The sequence below is a fragment of the Etheostoma spectabile genome, unplaced genomic scaffold (genome assembly GCF_008692095.1).
Source record: "Etheostoma spectabile isolate EspeVRDwgs_2016 unplaced genomic scaffold, UIUC_Espe_1.0 scaffold00569612, whole genome shotgun sequence".
Taxonomy (NCBI): Eukaryota; Metazoa; Chordata; class Actinopteri; order Perciformes; family Percidae; genus Etheostoma; species Etheostoma spectabile.
Genome location: NW_022605220.1, coordinates 26,314 through 49,831, shown reverse-complemented (window position 1 = coordinate 49,831; position 23,518 = coordinate 26,314). Strand labels below are relative to the sequence as shown.

General features: G+C 37.2%; 1 protein-coding gene and 1 long non-coding RNA gene across 3 annotated transcripts in view; one reads left to right on the top strand and one right to left on the bottom strand.

Moving 5' to 3' along the window:
• Positions 1-2,427: 2,427 nt before the first annotated feature.
• LOC116685182 (uncharacterized) lies at positions 2,428-8,180 on the bottom strand. 2 transcript variants are annotated; one of them, XR_004330915.1, is made up of 6 exons: positions 7,915-8,180; positions 7,327-7,411; positions 5,898-5,967; positions 5,540-5,769; positions 3,517-3,660; positions 2,428-3,154 (listed from the first exon to the last, which is right to left on the bottom strand). It is a non-coding gene; the product is annotated as an uncharacterized LOC116685182 (long non-coding RNA). The 2 variants fall into 2 exon arrangements; XR_004330916.1 differs by having other exon boundaries at positions 2,428-2,750; positions 7,915-8,179.
• An 8,904-nt stretch (positions 8,181-17,084) lies between these two features.
• The window catches only part of LOC116685181 (alpha-2-macroglobulin-like), a gene marked incomplete at its 3' end in the record, with an annotated part of 32,655 nt that continues 26,221 nt past the window's right edge, over positions 17,085-23,518 (top strand). Inside the window, 12 exon segments of the mRNA XM_032510364.1 lie at positions 17,085-17,254; positions 17,408-17,588; positions 17,887-18,043; positions 18,640-18,692; positions 19,208-19,228; positions 19,874-20,039; positions 20,123-20,207; positions 20,301-20,451; positions 21,398-21,515; positions 21,645-21,754; positions 21,852-22,019; positions 22,264-22,491. Coding sequence (XP_032366255.1) covers positions 17,169-17,254; positions 17,408-17,588; positions 17,887-18,043; positions 18,640-18,692; positions 19,208-19,228; positions 19,874-20,039; positions 20,123-20,207; positions 20,301-20,451; positions 21,398-21,515; positions 21,645-21,754; positions 21,852-22,019; positions 22,264-22,491 — 1,524 coding nt within the window.

Here is a 23,518-nt window from a genome sequence, read left to right as displayed (position 1 = left end):
TTCATATTTGCCATTTGCGATCACGTTTATGATCATGTGATCATTCTCAATGATGAATGAATTGATGAATTCAATTATGAAAAAAGGTTAAAAAATAGAAACACGATTTTGATCATTATTGGTACTTATTTCTTAGAACTTTATCAGAACAGGTGAAAGTGCTTCAATGTCACAGTTTTGTATCTTTGTGTGAGCATATCAGGTACAGAAGTCAACATAGTTTCATAGCACCTACATCTAAATACACCTCATGTGTAATAGTTGTGTGTAGGGGGGTGTACCGTGTGCAGTCAACAGAAGTTATTTTTTATGTTCTTCTCAGAAAATGAGTTTGAGTAGAAGAAATAATAAAGAGCATCATTTTTCTTTTAGCAAACTTTGAAAACGTGTCCCACATTCCCAAACACCATACAAAGGAAGAAGGTATTACTGTAAATTGGATGTTGCCGTGCCGTTAGAAATCAGATTATAAAAGATATGTTTTTAAAAAAAAATCCCAGTGTGGCCCTGTAGTAGTGCTGAGCCTATTAGTCAGTTAATTAGTGAGCAGATCTATCTTTTCATAGTCAGTCAACCAACATCATATGCTGATCATAACATGAAATTATCTGAAGGTATCATCCGAATTAACCGAACAGTCTTTTGTTTCAATAATAGTTTTTTATTTTTGTTAATATTACAAGTATTTCAAACAGTTTACACAGTTCTAAGCAGAGTTGTACAGTGGATTCTAAGGATTAAGAAAAGGCCTTGCTTCATTTTAGGAAAACAATATTTAATAGCAATTTCTATACCAGACAGTAAAGACTGAAGATAGAGTTTGTGGGGATCACTGAAACCTTTGACCCCTGACTTCCTGTCCTTTAACACTTGAGTGCTGTAACAAAATGTGTGGTGTTCACAAGAAGAGCCATATCACACACCTCTTTTACTGAAAGACCAGTTTTAATCTGGCCCTGGTGTTTGTCTGCCTCTGGTGGTCATTTGATAATATTCACTGGATGATGTCCCTGCCCTGTGACACTAATGGTCTTGCAGCTGACGTCATGCTCTGTATGATATACAGTATTTAGATGGAGGAAACGATTGGACAGCACATGTGGTTTGGTCCTGCAAATGGATGGAGATAAGCAACACTCCTAAGAGAATTAGTAACCACTGAGCTACACCGATGACTCTGTAACAGCTGGCAACAGACCTTATCAAGGCTGATGTTGTCTGCTCTGTAGGTCCTATTATGTCCTCTAAAAGACAATACTGTAAAAGTTAGATGTTGTGTGCAGTTTGGAATCAGGGAGAAAAAACATTGGACAGCACCCATTGTTCAATCCCCAGATGGAATAGAGAGCAGTTAATTCTTCAGGTAACGTTATTGATCGACACTGAGTGCTGCAGAATTGACTCGGTGATGCATGCACAGAGAGGGACTTAGCCTCGTTCTTAGTTTTTAAAAATTTGATTGCAAGCAACATTAAACCAATGATGTACTCTAACAACAAGAAAGCTGTTAAAACACTAATTGTACCAATGATTCAATATTTTGCATTATTTATTAAAAATGTGCAGATTAGGAAGTGAGTGCACAATGCTAGTTGTCAAAATTGGCATTTTTTGTGAACAAAATAAAACATAATCACATTTATCAAGAAAGTTCAAATGTACAACAGTTAAATGCAGATGAATACCTTTCTTTCTTTCTTTCTTTCTTTTTAAAGATGTTTTGTTAAAGCAAAAGAGCAATTCTTCATATAGAAATACACATGAGAAAGACAAAAAAGGAAACACAATAAACCCCTACTCCTGTAGACCATTTTAATTTCTCACTTGTTTACAACTGAAAAAATAGAAGAAAGCATTTGTAAAAAGCAATTAAGTATGTGGTCCTGAAAAGATCATATTCATATAAATATATATATACACACACACACACACACACACACACACACACACACACACACACACACACACACACACACCACACACACACACACACACACACAACATGTTGCAGCATCAAGTAGACAATAAGTGCACATGAGGACAACTTTTCCTACTACTTCTCAATAACAAGGGAGGTGTAATGATGATAGGAAGGCCAAGAAGATGAAGGGAAAGATCTTTTCAGGTGTGATATGAGATGTAAATTGAACTATTGCTCATGCAATGGAGAACGTTCACATTTACATATTTGTAAGCTAGAATAAACTTTTTCCCAGCTGTGCACGCATACATGCAGTAATAGTATTTTCATTTTTTAAATTATGGCTCACATTAGGTCCTTGTGTGTCCCCCAATATCCAGACCCTAGGGTCAGATGAAGTTTCAGTTTTTTCGAGGATGATACATGTCAGGTTCAAGCAACCTAAAACACTCAAATAAGGCACAAAGACAAGAGCATAGGTTAATACTCGCGAGGAGAACGGACAGAGAGGAGTTCAGTTACAATCTCCTACCGCTCTGAACTCATCCTGCCGTTGCCTCCCTTTTTATTCATTTTAGGGAGTACCCTAGTTACAAAACAAAATGTGCATAAGGGAGGGGGAGCAATGATGTTGCACAACTTTTCTTCGTATAACAGGCTTGAACTTTAAGTCACCCTAAACCTCAGAGAGGGTGCAAACATCCTCTTCTCATTCACACCCCTCAGAGTGTCCTTTGTACTTCTCCTTTTTTAGTCGCGTATCTGGCCGTGCAGCATGGCCACAAGGTCCTGTTTTGCTGAGTCAGCCGCGTCCCGCTGTTGAGACACCCTGAAACAGATTTCCTGTTATGCAACAAACAAGCATACACTTCTTACAGTGTATGTACTTCATCTTTCATACTAATAAAATGATTAACATGTAGATTTAGAGTAAACATGAGATAAATGTATATGTATGTACATTTTATTCTGACAAGACTCTAATCAACATCATTGTAAATGCATTGAAGATCTTATTCAAATCTTTTGTTAATCCACCTTATTATAACTTGGCAAGTTGCTGTTTCGAATATTAGAAATTGTGGACCTAATGTCTAATTTGACAATTTAAATAAATTATGATTTGGTAGCATAGATTTTCAGTAATTGCAAAAAATGTGGGAACTTATCTTGGACTTGTAAATCTTCAGCTGTTTCCGTGCTGCTAGTAAACCCAGTTTTTTACTGTTCCATCTGCAATGGGGCAAGGGATGTTATCCCATGTGATAGTGTGGGCATTTTGCCATGCAGTAACGGAGTTTAGAATTATAGGATTATTGGTGATAGTTAAGAGTATTTTTCTAAGTGGCTAAGAAAAGGAAGTGCTTTTATGGAAACACCCTTTAAGTGATGTCTCGCCTCGTTGTCCTTAGAGTGCAACCAGCACATATTGAGCGCAATTAAACTGCAAGGTAAACATTTAACATTGAGAAGATTAAATCCTCCTTTGGATTTGAGGCCTGAAGGGTTGAAAGGGTAACTCTAGAGGAGTTATCTTTTCATAGATATCTGGATATAGATTTATTTAGTTTGTCAAAGAAAATAAAAACATTTACGTTAGTCAAAACTTCCACAAGTAATCCCTCATGTTGTCTGGCTACCAAGGACCCTCCACAGAGACAGAATCACCACAGGCCACAGTAAGGTTGGAGCTTGATGTAGCAGGTAGCCTGTGGTGCCAGAACAGGGTAAGATGTGTTCTGAAGGGAAAGTGAGAGAGAGAGATTAAGCTCGGTAACACTCATTTTGCTGCGTCCTGTTATATGTTGACATGTATGTAAACACTGGTGCTACTGGTACAGCATATTGTAGTTCCAGTCCCAGATTTTGGCAGTGTGTAGTATCATAGAATTAAGTGGAATCAACAACAACTTATTTTATCAATAACCTAACATAAAGAACTAAGTCAATAACATTTTTGTAATTTTTATGTTCAGACCACTTCAGAACCGTAAACTAAGTTGTCTTTTGACTTAAAATGATGAGTATGAACATCATCAGCATATTAGCAAACTTTCCGCCATGCACTGTGTGAGAGTTAAAACTGTTTGGAGACCCTTCTTTTTGCAGATTAAAGAAGACTCTTATGCTTGAAACTTGCTGTATGTCATTATCACGTTAAGACAAGTTATGGTACCCCTTGTACCCATTTAATAAAGCCAGTGGGAGCAGCTTCATGTGATCTTTGTACTAACTTCGGTACAAAGTGGCTTCAACAGCAGCCACAGCTCTAAGTTCAGAACCGACTCTTCAAACTGACTCTTCAAACGGAGTGTAAAGGAAAGCCATGGCATTTGTCAGCATGACTGAACAGTTGTTGATTCAATATCTAATTTCAACATCTACTTAAAGGTCATATTATGCTTACTGAATTTTTAGGTTCATACTTGTATTTCGGGTTTCTACTAGAACATGTTTACATGCTTTGTTATTCAGGAAACACGTTGTTTACTGTGACTTTCTGTCTAAATATACATGTAACAAAGCAGCTGGGACATCAGTTTTGGTCGAAAGTCCCGAGTGCTCATTTGAAGGCCCTTCCTGAATACAGATGTGTGCATCTATCTGTGGATTCGGCATTTGATACTTTTACAGTATTTATATAGCACCTCGACCTGCTTTATAATAAAAAAGACATGAAATCTTTTTTTTTTTACAATATTTTAAGTTAATTGAAATTTGTTTTCTCAAGTTAGTTTTCACAACTCATAAGGCTACTTTAAAATAATGTATTCTAATTAAATTCTATTAGTTCAAAATTTTAAGGCAGCTTTTTAAGTTCAACACAGGTTAAAATGTTTAACAGTGTGAACAATATATGGTAAATTTCAAATTATCCAGTGTCTTTACTTATGGATTACTGATGTGAGATTGTTTTGACTCTTAGGACAGTGACCAAGTTTGTTTTCTTTGGTTCACTGTGGAAAAAGATACTTGAATATTAATTGTTTTTACAACGTGCGGTCAAATTTAGCTTATCGATTTTTTTATTACAGGTATGAGATAATGTTAATGTTAACGGAAATAACTTTAGTGTTAACTGTAACATAGGATGTGTTTTCATGATGTGTCCTGTGCTCTATCAAAGATCACATAAATATAAGGAAATAATAATACAATTAATTAGTTTGCATTAATTTAAATTGCCAGACTATTGTTTTTCTAACAGTAATTACATTACTGCCATTGTATTATGAATATATTTAAACAATAAATAAATGAATAATATTCATTTAAACAATAAATAATTAAACAAAGAGAAAATGCCCCTGACGTGTTTGATGTGAACACGCCTCTGATGATAATGATAATGACAATGGAAGAGCCCTTAATCATTCAATGTATAACAATGATCAAACTTTCAATGTGTGTTCATACTGCCAACAACACATGAAAGGTCACCAGAGGTTAGAAAAAAGCTACGTTCTTTATCTTTGATGGTGAATTGAATTACAAAAAAATGAATCACCTATAAATGTGTCTATACCAGGGCAGGATTAATCTGCTGCTGGACACCCAACGCTCATTACAGTGTCAACACTCAGCAAGAATTTAGTATAAATGGGAGATGATACTAACGTTTTCCCCTACGTATACTGTAGTCTATGGTAATTTGCTTCTCTTCTCTCCTTTGTCTTCGCGTCAGTGTGCAGTTGTAGCTTGTGGTTTTATTGGCGTACAGCACAGGATGGTCTGGGAGAAAAAGCCTGCACATCTTGGATGGGTTAGCCGGCAGGAACCCATTTGATGTCATAAATACACAGTCGAATGGCGGAGAGCCTGGACAAAATCCATAATAGCAGTCCAACCTTCAATAGATCAAAACGTTGTGGTAAATTTTTTGAAGGAATGTCAAAAACTACAGCAAATGCATACCAAATAAATTAAATGGACGTGAACATTTTGTGTTGTTAATGAATAGAATGGATGCTTGAACCTTAGGCTGTTGTTAGCGATGCAAGCCTTAAAAATGCCAAAATCCCCACGTCCTTTAGTAGAGGTTGAACCTACAATCAGACGGCATTTTGTTGGTATAAATAAGAGATTTTGTAATATCAAAAACAAAGACCTGGCAAAGTCTTCAGAGCAACTGAAACAGTTAGGAAGACAAACAAAGATAAATGGTCTTATATACAGTGCAGTTATGATTACATACACCCTTATTTTGTCCCACCTTATTGATGTTACCCACCCATACCTGAGTTATCTCTAAGTCATGAGTCACCCTTCTACCTGGAGCTCAGGGTTGGATATTGCAATGCAATATTGGAAAGAACCTAAGTTAACATTTCAAGATTCTGTTTACCACTTTTCAGCAAACCCACCTGCACTTGTGGAAAACTAAAGGCTCACTCATTGCACAATGCTTTGACTACAACAGTTTATGCAGAGGGGATGTGTTTTACGAGAACATACAGTACATGCTAAAGCATACATACTATGGGTTTCTACCACACACCATGTCAAACTGGATTGCATTTAAAATGCTCCTCAGAGTTTTACATGCAAAATCAGTTCTTTTGGTACCACAATGTGAGATAGTTTAAGGAATGTCAAATTGATGTGAATGATAATTTCCTGATTTTTGAATTGATCTAATTCAACCAGGAATTTGTTAAAAACTTAGGTTTTAATAGTAATCCTGGACTATAATTCTTGTAAAAGTCTTACTGTAAGATTAGCAGCATGGTCACTAGTTCAGGACATAAGGAAATTATTTGCTTTTTATCCCAAGAGTTAGAAGAAAAGGTTGATACCATTCTCCTACGTGCCACCATGTTAAGTGTGGTGCTAGAGCCAGCAGGTGATTAGCAGAGCTTAGCATATAGACTGGATATTAAGTGTGGTGTGCTCAGCTATACACTCTCACTATCTATATACATCTATTAGCACCTCCAAAGCCAACAAATTAACACAAACAAAAATGTAATAATGAAAATCAGTGGTTTAAGGGGAAGTAATTTGCTGTAATGATTTCTTAGAGAACAACACCCACGGGTAGTGACTTCCTGGAGATAGGGGACCAGTGTGGTTGTAAGGCAACCTGTGGAGAAAACTAACTGCACAGAAACACTGTACAGATGAAGAAACTATTGTTCACCAAGCAAAATTTACAACATGTAACTACCACTAAGGTAATGATGTAATCCAATCTCTTGAATCTGATTAAGGCCGGTTCTGCTGATCGATAAGATTGTTACTGAAGCAGCAGTAACCACTAAAATGTTTTGGCGTCTTCCTGAATCTCACAGCTAGAAATGCACCCGCCCACAGCTGCTCATGTCCCCCGTTATTTCATACTTTGTACATAATGATGCGTCTAAGTAGGTTATTTAAATACTTCATCATGATTGTAGTGAGCTTACCTATAAGGAGGAAGAGAAGAAACAAAGAGATGTACATTGTTCTGATCCAGCTGACATTTGACAAAAGCAAAACGTGGTACAGTCACTGAGGGAAAAAATAAATGACATGTCCATCTATATGAGCAAATGACTACATGTTACACTTTCAAATGACACTTAAAATGACCATTCAATCCAAAAGCTCACATCTTCATCTTGACAAGAGTAACAAATGCATGTGCAATTCTGGCACATACAGTATTCAGCTCTGGCTGTCCTAAAATTAATTATATATTTTATAGTTATAGTGTGTTAATGAGCAAATCCATGCTATGTTTACATTGTTATTGATCCTCCCTTGTTGAGCAGCAGCAAAGTATTCTTATGAGCTTGTAAAAACATTAAACCATTAAATGAGATCATGCATTAGACTTGTATTTCACTTTTATGAAACCATAACCAATTTCGAACCCTAAAGTCATGATACATGTAAATAGCCTTCAGCCTAATTTAATGATCAGACAACAGTTGCTGTGTTCCAAAAGGGCTCATGCACTTTCAAAAGAATATACAGTCAAAATACATGTGAAATGTATTCCATTGTCTTACCCTTGATATGCTTTTTGTTCTTTTCTTTTCCGTCAATTGCAACAGGGGATGGCAGTAATCCCAGAATCAGTGTGATATAGTGGGCAGGGCTGGGCTGGGCCTCATGAGGGAAGAAGCTGGAGTCGAGTCGGGTGGGAGGGTCAGATAGAAGATCGCCTTAAAGTGCTGCTGTACTGTGCAGTACATCTTGTTTTTGTCTAAGTTCCATGGGTCATTGCTGATGTAAAATTCTTTTCTTATTTTTGCACTTTGTTACTTTGCACACTTTTGATCAACACTCTTTGGACAGACATTAAAATGTTCAGTGTCTGCAGAGTGTAGTTAAAGCGTTTTTTGTGTTATTGCATTATTAAAACAGAGTGTTGAGAAATACAATAGTCTACATAACCATCGTAGTATATTATAGTAACAACCATCTGTATATTATGTTCATTGTACATATCTGTAAAAATTCTATTTATAGTAATATCCACTTGTATATTGTATTCAGTACATATCCAGCTGTAAATCTTGTTCACAATACTTGTTATTTATATATTATATTCATAGGAAAAATCTATCCGTAAAATTCTGTTTAGAATAGTATTCATTTCTATATTTATTCAGTACTAATCCATGTCCTGCACTTATGGAACCATTGTACATCCTGCACTTGCTGCTATTGCACTTCTGGTTAGACCTAAACTACATTCCGTTGCCTTGTACCTGTACCTGTGTAATGACAATAAAATTGAATCTAATCTAATCTAATCTAATCATACTGCAAAACAATTCAGATTGGAGTCATTTTAGGATATCCCATCCACAGCCTTGTTGCACAATTGAACAATCCAAAGTTTCTTCAAAACTTGCCATTTTCATTATCTAGCTTGGTATTTCAAAGTGTGTTGTTGTTTCCCAAAGAGAACCGAGTTGAAAAACGGCAACACACAGAGGTGATGGACATCCGGCACGTCAACTACGCACAGAATGTCAGGCAATTATCCTGGAAATGAATATTCATTGATCCAGGCAATTTTCTGCCGCTATGGGTCTCTCTCTATCAAAAAAAAGGACTTCTGATGAAGTTGTGAGGTTGTGTGGGATCATGGGAGTTGTTGTCATATACACAGAATTAGTTTTGATCTATTCTGCTACTGCTCTAATAGCAAACAACTGGGTTAGTTATGATTAGGCTGATAAACCTGTGATGTGTCCAAGTTATAAACATTTACTCTTCAGAATGGAATCAATCTGCTTTTTAGGAGCATAACAACTTCCTCTGTTGTGTTTTTTTATGCGTATCTACCATTCTGCCGATCTACTTACTCATTTTTATCTTGTCTCAACTGAGTCTTTTAAAACTGTGTCTAAATTCACAATGTCTACATAGAAGGTCAGCACTCTGGCCAGGGGCGATTCTAGGATCAGACATGTGACATGGATGCAGTGCCTTGCAAAAACGTGGTCAGCAATTTTTGTTGCTTACGTTTCATTTTGGGTTCTTATCTGCACCAGGAAATTACCAACGTCTACTCTGGGGACTACCAACGTTAAACTTCACAACTGTCTCATGCTCTCCCTCTGACAGATTAGATAGAGTATTTGCCAAAGGTGAGAGTCTGGCACAACCACCTCCAATCGGCCAAAACTACGTTTCTGTTAACCCTGTCCTTGACGTGGTTACAGGTGCATAGCATTGGTGACAGACACACAGGATATTAAATCTGTTTTAAGCCCTTTGAACCTGTAATTCTTTGTCCTATGCCACTAACAGACAAGTTCACAAACTCTAACTTGAAGCACTACAATATTTAAAAAAAAATTAATTTTAGGACATCTGAGATGAAATTTAGGGGGGCTCGAGCCCCCTAAAAAGGATCTAATATCGCCAACTCTGGCCTTGGTTCATGTAACCTGCATGTGTTTTTCCAGCTAACTGGAAATAACTGGAAATGAAGTGTGCACTAGTCATTAATGCATTAGGACTAATGGATATGTGTTATAATATGTTTTCATTTCCTGGATCCTCCTCTCCAGAGAGAAATTAGAAAACATGCCCATGCCTTGACAAATGGAAAGAGAAATGCCCAACAACTGTGCCTTCTAACAAGATTAATTTAAAAAAACTCAAAAAATGTTGTGGCCAGCAACCTGGAGATAACTGGAGATATTTTGATAATAATGCACTATTTCTATGGATAACTATTACTAAAGCAATGCCATAAGGCTGCCCTTGAAATACAAAAAAACACAAAACTTTAGGTATCTTTTTGGCTCATGAGCTTCTTTGTCAGATTAACTACACTGTACACTTAAAATATTCTTTAACCTTGCTCACAGAAAACAGAGGCCTGTACTACGATGCAAGTTCAACATACAGAGGATATGGTTTTGTTATCTGCCTTCACCCTAACACCAAGAGTCTTATTTATCTAGATAAATATGTTAATTTGTCTGTTACAGTAAAGCGACGTGTGAATTTTTAATGCATCATTCAGTATTAAACATAAACTTATAAACAAATTTTTGTAGATAAATCAGACCCTTGTTGCCATGGAAAACCCTGTAGAGTCTTTCACATTGCTATTTGTTCTATTTAAGAGGTGAATCCGAGGTGAAGCAGTTAAACACCGCTTTTCTGGGCTTCTGCGGACGGGGGTTACCAATCCTGGCAGGGATAAGTATCTTGGCCTGACACCTGTCTTGAAAAAATGTCAATAAGCTCTCTGCTCTCCAATACTGCCGCCAAAGCAAACAGCAAGAAATATCCTGAAGATATTATTTTGTTCCATAGCATTCCTGGGGAAAAAAATGAATCCCTTTTAGTGGTCACACAACTCATAAGGGTGTGCTCTATGACCTGATGCTGGAACAGATTTTTAATTTACCCAAAGAAAAAGAGTGGAGAAAAAAGAAGGATAATTGGATGTTTGACACAGTAAATGATAAGATAATCAAACAGTCTGCTCTGACTTTTCAAAAGGACATAGTAGGGTAACTCGCGCATCAGACTGCCTATTCTATGGACTGACAGCTGACAGCACCATAAATATGAACACAACGGAACAATTATCATGCAGTCTTCAATTTGTTGACAGTAATCTTCAGCCTCACTGCAAGTTCTTGGGATTTTTCTCAAACCCTGAAACAACTGCAGAAACACTGTTTAAGTGTTTGAAAGACATCTTTGTAAGATTGAACATCTCTTTGGATCGCCTTCAAGGATATTATTTTGATGGTGTAAATAACATGTTGGGTTGCTTTTCCGGTGTTCAGGCCCAACTGAAGGAAATATGCCCCCAGTCCTTGTATGTTCATTGCAGCAACCACTTCCTGGACATTGTGCTGCAATAAGTTGCACATGAGGTGAGCCTAGTAGCTGAAACTTTGTACAGGTTTTTGCAAGTGTTATCAAAGAATCTGCCAAACGCAAACAGCTCTTTGAAACACTTTTTGGCTGTAATGACATCACTGTCAACATTTTATGACTATGCCCAATGGGATGGTATGTGCACACCAAAGCAAATTCAACTCTGCTGCGCAACGTACACTGTTCTCCAGTGTCGCCCGTACTGTGTACAGACACTGGAAAGCTTGAAAAACGATAGCGATGTAAGAGGGGAGGCAAGGGCAAAAATATCACAACTGCACAAACAGGCACTCAATGGCAAAACTCTTTTCAACCTACTCTGCTGCAAAGCCCTTTTCGGGCCCTGTGAAACCTTCAGAGTGCAAAGTCAAGTGCTCTTGGTACCATTACTTGTATTAACCTGTTCAAGGTCAGAGATGGTGGTGGCTGTAATGGTAGAAAAGATGAAAGTGTGTGCTACCCAGAATGGGTTGAAGATGCCAGATGTTGAGCCCAGAGTAGGCAAGGCAGCTTTAGTTGTATAGCACATTTCAGCAACAGGGCAAAAAAAAACCAGCTAAAAAAAAAAAAAACGATAAAACACATGAATAAACAGTTAAAAATAAAAACATTAAGATACATAAAACACAAGATTAAAAGTTACAGTTCAGCATAAGAAATTAAACATTGAAGAAATGAACAGTCATTTAAAGAAAGGCAACATCCAAAAGAAAGGTCTTCAGCCTTGATTTAAAAGAACTGAGAGTTGCAGCGGACCAACAGTTTTCTGGGAGTTTGTTCCAGATATGAGGAGCATAGAAACTGAGTGCTGCTTCCCCCTGTTTGGTTCTGATTCTGGGGACGGAAAGCAGACCTGTCCTAGATGACCTGAGAGGTCTGGGGGGGGGGGGGGGGGGGGGGTCATAGTGTAGTAGCAGATCAGAAATGTATTTTGGTCCTAAACCATTGAGTGTTTTATAAACTAGCAAAAGTACTTTGAAATCAATTCTTTGATGCACAGGAAGCCAGTGTAAAGACTTCAGAACTGGAGTGATGTGATCCACTCTCTTGGTCTTAGTGAGGACCCGAGCAGCAGCGTTCTGAATCAGCTGCAGCTGTCTGATTGATTTTTTAGGGAGACCTGTAAAGACACTGTTACAGTAGTCAAGTCTACTGAAGATGAAAGCATGGACAAGTTTTTCCAAATCCTGTTGACACATAAGTCCTTTAACCCTTGATATATCCTTAAGGTGATAGTAGGCTGACTTTGTTATTGTCTTAATGTGGCTGTTAAAATTCAGATCAGAGTCCATGACTACACCAAGATTTCTGGCTTTGTCTGTTGTTTTTAACATTGTTGTTTGAAGCTGAGCGCAGACTTTTAATCGTTTCTCTTTTGCTCCAAAAACAACCACCTCTGTTTTTCCTTCTTTTAATTTCAGAAAGTTCTGGCACATCCAGCTGTTAATTTGTTCGATGCACTTGGTCAGTTTTTGTAATTGGACTATAGTCCCCTGGCGATAAGATTATGTAAATTTGTGTGTCGTCCGCATAACTATGGTAATTTATTTCGTTGTTTTCCATAATTGAGACAGTGGAAGCATGTAGATGTTAAACAGAAGAGGCCCCAGAATGGACCCTTGGGGAACGCCGCACGTCATATTTGTATGTTCAGATGTATGATTACCTATAGACACAAAGTAATCCCTATTCTGTAGGTAGGATTCAAACCAGTTTAGTGCTGAGCCAGAAAGTCTAACCCAGTTTTTCAATCGGTCTAGTAAGATGTCATGGTCAACCGTATCAAATGCAGCACTAAGATCAAGTAATACTAAGACTGAAAATTTGGCACTGTGGTCAGAAACCCGACTGAAATGTATCAAAACTGTTGATTAGTGACAAGAAATGGTTGAGTTGTTGAAAAAACGCTTTTTCAATTATTTTACTTAAAAACGGAAGGTTTGATATTGGCCTATAGTTGCTCATTAGCGACGTGTCTAGGTTGTTTGTTTTTAAGAGAGGCTTGATTACTGCAGTTGATCACTGGAATCAGAATTGTTCAAATCCAAACAATGCCCAACCCTGCCTTTATGGAATATGGAAAAATCCAAAATAAGCAAAAGATCACGTTGGAATAAATAAAGGTTGTTTGAAAACAGAGAAATAGAGACATTGAAAATAGATGTCACTATTTCAATAATGAACAATTAAAAATAGAGACATTTGTTATGTTCTGCACATGGGTAGGCACTCTTAATGACATTGTTTTCGTTTTTCTCTCTACTGACAGCACTCCAAATTAACAAACAACAGAGCTACGTGTTGGAATTGACCGGAATTCTTCTTTAAGCTCAGAGTTAAACCTGCATGCCCTTCTGTTCTAACTCTGCTGTCAGCTCTTAGCAGCTTCTGAACCTTATATTTTACTGATGTACTACTGTGCTGTATACTGTGTTTTAGAAGTTTACAGCATGTGCTATTGTCTAAGATTAAAAAATTAAAACACAGCTAAATTCTAAGGAGATGTCTCATCTAAAGTTCTCCACTGTTCACACAGTTTGAAATATTTATAAAACTTCCATAATGTCACTTAAGTGAAGACAACCCATGCAAATCACAATATTATGAAGTAACAAAAATGTACAAGCTACAGTTGCAGAACATTGAGGAGACAAAAAATAAGGACATTTTATGGGGTCTTCAAGAACGACAGGCCTGTAGAGAGTCTAAAAGCAATTCAAATATAAAAATACAGGCTGTACTGATGAGAATGTCTTTTTGTAACGTCCATCAGGCCTTTGAGGCCATGTTTAAAATGTTCTGGCTGACATTTTTCTGATGACAATATGCTTACATCTGGGCATTGGAAACACAAACAATTTTAACAAAAAAACTCAAAAATTCAAAACATGCATTTGCCGTTTTCCAGCGCTGCAACACGTGTCTTTTGGTTTAAATGAATATCTGAATCCTAAAATTAAAATACCTACCTAACTAACAAATATCCAAATACTAGGGTTCAGCTGTAGGCCTATGAGCAAATGGAAGAGTTTCAAAATGTTGCATTCTTTTCAATATCTTAAGTTATCTTGGATCTAAGTTCTCAAGCACTTAGATCCGCTATGTGAAGCACAAGGCTTATCAACTCAATAAACTGAGCCAGAGTTTTCACAATCTAGCCATCACACGTTCACAGGTGTTTTCAGTATATGACTGGACTTAATTATTGTTTATTTTGTTTTATTATTTCTTTTTAACATTATAGACATTGGATGTTATTGCACTTTTTGCACTTTAAATCTTAATGAATGGGTTGGCTGTAAAACTGAATTGCCCCTTGGGGAATAATAAAGTCATCTCAATCTGAATCGTAATCTAAAACTGGCTTCTTTAATAGTTTAAAAAAAAAGCTGAAAACTTGACAAAACACAGTTCCAGGAAAGCTGACGCCCCCTTTGTCCCTGAGGGAGAGTGTTGAAAAGACACTCTGTTGGTTTTAATAGTTGATTCTATCCCCACAAGAAGAGAAGAGAAAGAAATAGAGCTCCCATTGCCTATACGGTCATCTTTTTTATTGAAGGCCTACATGGTTTCAGTTGTGCTTCTTGTGATGGCTGATTGTTGTTTTTCATGACTGTCACTGCCAATATTACGTATAATGTATCACTCCAATTTTATGTACAGATGACAGATATTATATTATGCACATACATTTAAAGTGTTAAAAGTTAAGCCCAACGCTGACAGTTTTACTGACCTTGTTGCTATCCTGTATAGCTCTAGCTGCTTTTATTCTCTGCATCCACCGTTTCTGCTTGAAAAGCATGAAGAATCATGGAAAGAAGCCTTTTTTGCATATACATTTTACAAGGAGAAATAGTTTAGTTGTATTCAACGATAATACAATCTTCACAATCTGAGTGCTGTTCTGTTGTGTAGAGGTTGTCTCTCTGGTGCTCTTTAGTTTGGGGATCGTATAGTTTAAAAGGTTGAAAGAATCCAAGCCCCTCAAGTGGTTTTAAGAAGTCTTTTTTTTTCTTGTCCTTTATTGAATGTTGTGTTTGTTTATTCTTGGTTGATGTAAAGCACTTTGGACACCTGTTGGTTGCTGTAAAGTGCTATATAAATAAATGTTGATTGTTGATTCAATATCTTCTTGACTATTGTGTCATGCCTTGGCATGTTTGAACGATCAGCACTTTTGTTCTCTACTGTGTTGTAACTCATGGCCAGTTTTTGACTTTTCAGTTCACAAATGTGTATTTACTGGAAAATGTATCTACTTTGACCCTAGTAATCGTTAAGAGCTGTTTGCATGACAAAAGCAAACACACCACGCTGGGTAAAGGGCAATGTTGCAGAACTTAACCTACTGTAAGACTGACATGTTCAACTGATTTAAAAAAGTTAGCTGAAGCAAAACATCCGAACAAAATGCTTAAAGGTGCAATGTGCAAAATATGGCCATTTTTTTAAATTTTAAAACATAAAAAGTCGGGTTTCATGCAACCAGGTCTTCGTTATCACCATAATAATCTGTACAAGGATTGGTAATCCGCAGTCTCATGTCATCCAGTTTGTTGACAAGAGTGGCCGTTGGCCTGAGACAGTAGGTGCATGTGGGGCACTTTTTATGGAAAGAGTCCACTGTGGTGTTTTTTTTTTGACAGCAGGGATCACCCTGCTTCCCAGCATTGGATGATTGTTGCGCGTAGCAAGCTATCAATTAACTTTAATGACCACTGACAAGCAAAGATTACGGCTACACACTCAGAAAACGGAAATGGTTGCACCTGATTGGAAGAACGCTTCATGTGGGGTGGTCGGCTCTAAATATCAAAACAGAAAATAGTTTTATATGATAGTTTTATGGAAAAAAATAGGCTATGCAGATGCTGAATCTATCCTTATTTTAGATCAACAATGGTCCACTTAAAAGATTTTGTGAGTTTTCGAGAGGCGTTGAGTTGGACGCCCCTGATTTGCATAAAGTAGCCTGGACAACAACTATGCAAATGAGGAGCGTTCAGCTTGATGCACTGCTTCTGGAATTAACTGCGACACTACCAGAATGCTTTGCTGCTCACATACTGTGGAAGTGACGCTTGCCAGTGGACACGTACCGTTAGCCTAGCCAGGATCCCAGCTTGCGTCACATCTGCTTCCTTTACATGGCTGCTTGGGCCCCCTCTGAAAACAATCTAAATTTTAAGCCTTAAAAGTCTTGTGTTATGTTCTAGGTAAATAAAGTAAATCATTTTAAACAGGTCTTAATTTGACTACGGCCATGCAACACTGCCTCTAATGCTCTCTTTTTTTCCGTGGTGTTGTTTTTGTCGCTAGTCCAAATATGTTGTTGTACTACGACTACAAATGACACCAACATGCAACTTCTAGACATAAAATGTATTTTATTCTTCAGCTATTGGGAAGTTCAAGTTTAACGATACTTGGCTTGAAAAAAACAGAATTCCGGGTATAGTTGATGTTGTGATAAAGGTCTTAATTCTTAAATATTGTTCATAACGGTCTTAAAGGTCTTAAAAAGTCTTACATTTTAGTTGGTAAAACTCTGGCCAGGCTGTTGTTTGTGCAGGTGGAACTGCACAATGCGTCTTTTTTTTTTTTTTTAATTTATTTGCATATTCTAAAACTATATAAAGTACAACAAACTGATTCAGTATAAAAAACATCTTTTCATATTTTACATTATTACAGTTAGAATTAAACTATCTGGATCATTGCCTAATTAAGTTGTAAAAAAATTGTAGTTAGCATAACACACCATAGCAGGAAGTCTATACATGATTGAATAGGTTACTTTAAAAACAAATAGAGGGGATGGGACAGTGTGTTTGTGGGGGTGGGATTCTTTATCAGAGACTATTAAACAGATGCGGACTCAAGATCATCTCATTCAGTCATGGGTCGTCCCGGGATTCAGATGTGGACATGGAGACTGTGTGTCTTCTTGAGCTGGATGTGCGTGGGCCAAGCGGTGTCAGGACCGTAAGTTACCTCTACACTTAAAAAATAGTAATAGCCTGTGGTTAAATGAATTGATCATGGGTAAGGATTTTATACTGCATAATCTTCTGGGTTGGGGTTGTCTCCATGTCAGATCCAGTGAGATATCTACTGTATGTGTGTCTGTGTCTGTAGGCAGTACATGGTAGCCATTCCTGCAGTTCTTGAATCTGGAGCTGAGACCAAATTCTGTGCGAGTCTCCTGCAGCCCAACGAGACTCTGGAAATGAGAGTCACTCTGATGTCCCATGAAGAGAATACACCCCTTCTGAAGGAGATGTGCAGTAAAGAATTTCATGCCTGCATTAAATTTAAGGTCAGTAAGGTTCCTAATTTGATTCATGTTACAATTTCTATAAAATGTGTAGAAGAAACTGAGTTGAAAAACATTGATAGGATTTCATAACATACAGAACCACATATAGATTTGTAAAAGAAAGCCCACAATATTAAATAAGTTGTGTAAATTGACAACTCCTGTTGTTAAGCATTTGGGATTTTAGGATTTTAAGAAATCAAGATAGAACAGATCGAGTTAAATATTCATAAATCAAATCATTTTTAATGGGATGTAATGACTCTCTTGGTGTCTATAAAATATATTTCTGTCACAGGTTCCTTTAGTGCAGGATGAAGTGGTGCAGAACTTGGAGGTGGTGGTACGAGGCGACACATTCTACTCTAGAGAAGTCAGAAAAGTTAAGATCAAAGTCTATAAACCAATGACATTCATCCAAACAGATAAACCAATCTACCTCCCAGGACAAACAGGTAATTTGGAGCTGATGGTTTTTTACTTGATTTATGTTTGTTACCTTATATTTGCTTTTTTAATCTACGTATGTTGGCTTGGTTACTCATATAGACTTCTTGACCTTTGTATTTGCCTATAATACTAATTGAGGTTGAGATTCCTTCCATAACCCTATAGGGTTTTTTGGGGATTTTTTTCTTCACCTGCACAACTTGCTTCTTTTCTTATGTTGTCATGTTTATGCGACTTTGTGTTATTGTGCAAATAAATCATCTATGACATAGTACACAAGATGGTACCATATATAGACAAGTTTTCTCTTTACAAATTACAGTGTATGCAGCACTGCGTAGAACATGTATTGCCATAATATCATTATGTTATATATTGATATTCCCAGGATTTAAAAATGAAGCCACAAAATGATAGAAATCGGTATGTCACACATTTAAAATATTTATTAAAAATTGATTTTTCTCACCTTTTCTTCTTTCTTTCAAATTTGATGTACTCTCTCAGTTAACAGAAGACCAATCACTGACCTTTTAGGATGTTTAACACTACTGTAGCAGAGCTGTAAAGGCTTCATGTAATCTCTCTGCATGTCTCTCAGTGCAATTCAGAGTCGTCACACTTGACACCAAGTTTAGACCTGTCCATCAGCTGGTGAGTGTTTGAACAGTCTTTTTTTATTTAGGTCTCATTTATAAACAGTATTAGTGAAATGGTTTGATAATTACCTTGAAATTAACAGAATATGAGTAATATATATGGGTCAATAGTACGAACCAGAGCCCCTTTAGATAAACCTACCAAGCTACTTTGAAGGTTGTTGACCCAGTGATAAATCCATTTCAACACATGTGTTTCATTTTGCAACATTTTTGTCACACATTATCCTATATAATTTGAAATAACAGTGGAATCTTCACTATAGCTTCTTATAGAACTGTATTTTTTTGTCCAAAAGTTACATACTCTTCAGGACAAGCCTTTTTAAAATGTTTTTAATGTTTTAAAACATTAAATGTTTTTTCATGTTTTGTGTGTCACACGTTTGTTTTATATAAAATCATAAGTATAAGAGCTGAAGTCTGAGTTTATCATCTTTAACTCACTGTGTGATGAGCGCAGTGCAAAGCAGCTTGTGCTTTAACAACTCTTTCTTTCTTTCTTTACAGTACGATATAATAGAAATTAAGGTGAGACTAATACACTTAAACACACCATTGGGTATAATAAACTAAAATTTACATTTTTTAAAGTTTGATTCTAAACAAATACTATAAAGCAAATTCCTTTAAGAAAATGATAACTCAAGCTATATTCACAAGCATTTTCTGGTGATATTAACAGCCTTTGATGTTCTTTATCAGTAGATGGATGGATGGACTTTTCAGTATAAAAGTTTTTTTTTTATAAATGTCTTTTTTTGCACTGCATAAACTCGTCCAAGACTAGCTAATAATAGCCAACAAGTGGACCAAAATATATGATGAATTTGTCAAACTACATAAAACTTGATTTAAGAAGGATGGAAGACAATATGTGTATATATATTTTTTGCAGCAATGTATGTACATTTGCCCATTATACAGATCAATATCTGTAACTGGGCACTGATATTAGCCTGCAAGTACATTCATCAGGATCTAATTGAGAGTAATTTCAAGATGCTTCATGTTTTCATGCTGTTTTTTTCCATTGAGAGTCAAGAAGTCCAACTTTTTACACCAAACCATGGCCCAGTTTTATCTGCCATCTTGTAGAAGGAGATGAAGAAATGCCACTCTTCCTGTATTCACGAGTTTCCTGTTGTCACTGTTCTTCTTTACTTCACTTAACAGGATTCTACCAGCAACAGGATTGGACAGTGGCTGAATGAAACATCCAATAGTAAGATATTGCAGCTTTCTTACGCCTTGAACTCTGAGGCCCGTGAAGGAGCCTACCAAGTTACTGTATCGATTGGGACAGATAAAATACAACACAGCTTCAAGGTGGAAAAATATGGTAAGTAAAAAAAAAAAAAAAAAAAATCTATTTCAATCCATGTGTAATAAAGCAAAGTTCTAATAATTTTACTTTGTCTCCAGTTTTGCCTAAATTTGACGTAACATTAAATGCGGCTAATGAAATAAGTATTAATCAGGAAGAAATCAAGGCTGAAGTATGTGCAACGTAAGTAAAAGCCATTTTGCACATTACTCTGAAATAATCTAAAACTAGATTAGGGAAGGGTTATTTTCAATGTTTTTTTCTTTATCTATTTAGGTATACATACGGCCAGCCTGTGCCAGGTAGTGTTGACATCAAGGTGTGCCGACCTTTTAGTGCATCTTATGTTAGACCCCTTATATACAACCCTGAACAGCCATTGGGAATCGTTGAGATGCAGGTGCCTTGTTCCGAGGAAACAAAGCAGGTACAGTAAATATGGTGACAGTCTAATGAAGTAAGGTGCATAGACCTTACATATCCTCCTACATAATGTACACTGTGCACATTTAAAACAACATATCGTCATCTGTCTTGTCAGTTCAATGTACAAACTGAGGAACGTAAACGTTCATTTTTATACAATGGAGATAGCAGGGGCGGATTTAGTCATTTTGAGGCCTAAGGCAAACACAGGCACGGGGCCATCCACAACCCTTGTTCTCCCCCTTTTCAGTCCTTATTTATCTGAGAAAGACGTGGTCTCTGTATGACAGTTGATTGGCCAGAGTGATGGATCATCTTCAATCATAACTCATTGATTAGGGTGACTGCTACTCACGGGGTCTAGTTGCTGAGTATTATGTGTGTCACCATCTTCGTCATTGCCATCATCATGGACAGTGAAAGCAGCAGTTCGATAATTACTTTGGTAACTCCAGATTCTATGATATATATACAGTAAATGCGGACGTAGTTAAGGCCCGTGCTGGACGCAAGGGCGGGAAAGAAAATCTTCACGACTGCGCATGCGCGAAGGGATAAACCCAATAGCGTAGCCTTAGAGGGCGAAGCCTATACGAAATAGAACCGTAACCATCTCCATTCAAAGGATCCTGTAAGGTTGTCTTGTATGTAGCCCCCGCATCACTAGAACATCCTGGGCTGAGACTGCCGGTGGGTAGCTCCTCTTCATCCGTGTTAGCATTACTAGCGCAAGCACCGGCTTCTTGCTGCTCTTCAGTAACACATTAATTGGTGAAAAGTAAGACAACAAATCATAACCAAAGTTTATGAGGCGTTTTAGGGGGCCCTTGGTAGCTTGGGGCCCAAGGCAATTGTCTACCTTTGCCTAATGGTAAGTCCGCCTCTGGGAGATAGTAGTTAGATATAAAGATTTGACAGTTAAAATCTTATTCTATTGTGCTTTCTAGACGGACAAGAGAGGTTGTGCCACTTTTGTCTTCACAATGTCAACTTTCACAAAAATTGCGCAACAGGCGCTACGAGATGTACTGCAACTCACTGCAAACATGAAAGAGGAGGGCACAGGCAAGTCATACAATTTATTGTATTTATAGTTTAAAAAGAATTAGTAGGCCTATAATGACAAAATGACTATGCCATGTATTGAAACAATATGGCAAACACATCGTTGTAACATGAAGGCGTCTTGTACAGGTATTACACGCTCACAAGAGAAGACTACAGTGATTTCATACGTTGTTGGAAAGTTGTCTTTCACTGACACTCCCAAGATTTATAACAAAGGATCAGATGTGGAAGGAAAAGTAAGTGCATTTGTCTTCACTTCTTCAATGTGATTCTATACACAGTGTAACTGAAGCAATGTGCATTCTCGGTGATACAACATTGTGCTTCCAACAGGTTAAAGCCGTTGATTACAATAATAGACCCATTCCTGACATGCCGGTGTTCCTGTTTGAGGGGGAAAGGTGGTCATCGCGTTTGTTACAGAATCTCACAACCGACAGTGATGGTTTCGCCATTTTCTCATTAAGCACAGCTGACTTTAAAGGGGACATCCAATTACAAGTAAGAAGTAGAAACTGCAATCTATAACCCAACATTTGCCAGCCACATTGTAACACTTTCACAAAGATGATAAAAAGTCCCAAATCTGAAACCTCAAATGGTTTCTCAGTTTGCTGCAACTAACCAATATGCCATAGGAACTGTCTACTACGTCTATACCTAAACATTTGTGTTGGCTGAATAAACTGAAGCTTTCTTCTACTTCAACCACCATCATCACATTTCTATATTCTCTGCTCTCTAGGTTAGCGACACACCAAGACTGCTTTTCCGTCCTTACAGAACGCCATACTATGAGTCTAACAATCACAAAGTGTCTTTGGCCACACTTTCTTCTCCTGATACTAAATCAGTCAGCTCCTTGGACGTAAAGACGAAGGATGAACCACTTTCCTGTGACAAAGAAGAAGACATCTTTATCCAATACACCATAGTTGGAGAGGCCCACAGCTTTGTGGATGTGATGTATCTGGTGAGTGGTTGGTGAACTATTTTCCCGTCACCAGTTCTCTTCCCAAGATATGGGGAAGATGTTTTTTAAAATGACCTTTACATAAGATAACTGACATCCACAGTTTACCTGGTAAGACTGAGAACCATATACCTAGGAGATTTTATGTTTTGTGCTACCTTTAAGCATAGCCTATGTTGAGTAACAATTGGCAAAGTTTGACAACTAACATTAGGTCTAACCCTGTTTACAGTTGCAAGGGCTGTAATAAAACGTGTAATGAAATCTGCAAAAGACAATTCAGATTAATGTATGTTTCTTTTAACCAAATAATAAGAGTTGAGTGCATCAAGCTAAATATCCAGTCTGGTGTGAGTAAAACCTAACCCTAACCACTGTAGAATCACAAACTCCTATTTAGGAAAAAAGATCACAATCAATGCACCTGAACCAGAATTTTTTTTAATTCCATAGTGCCTTGTCAAAACCCAGCGGCTACATTACCCAAAAGCAATCAACCATGACATGTTCAGATTCTAGTTGTTAGTAGTCTAATGTAGCTAATAGTGTGTACAGAGGTCTCCACATTACAGTTCAAAAGCCACAATCAACAAAGCTGACTCATTCAAGAGAGCCATAAGCAATAGTATTCACATGTACAGACTCATTAGATTGTCAGGCCATCAGTATATTATTAGCCGTCTGTTATTTGGTAGCGTAAGCAGTAGTTTGCTAAACTCAGAGTTACAGGGCCAGTTCAGTAAGCCAGATACCTCAAAGAGAGCCAGAGTAGATTCAACTACATCATTGACAGGCCCCAGGTCTGTTATTTTAGCTACAGTATTTTAGGCAGGCAAGTGTTTATGATGACAATAACTATGGCAAACTTTTTGACATAAATCATATGATCATATTCCTCTAAGTAGCATACTTAATAACATGAAACAAAACTACACATCAGAACAGTAGACAGTGTTGTAATCTGCTGTTAAAGGAAATGTGGTTTTATTGTTGCATTACTCATTCTTTGTCATTTTCTTTAAATTTC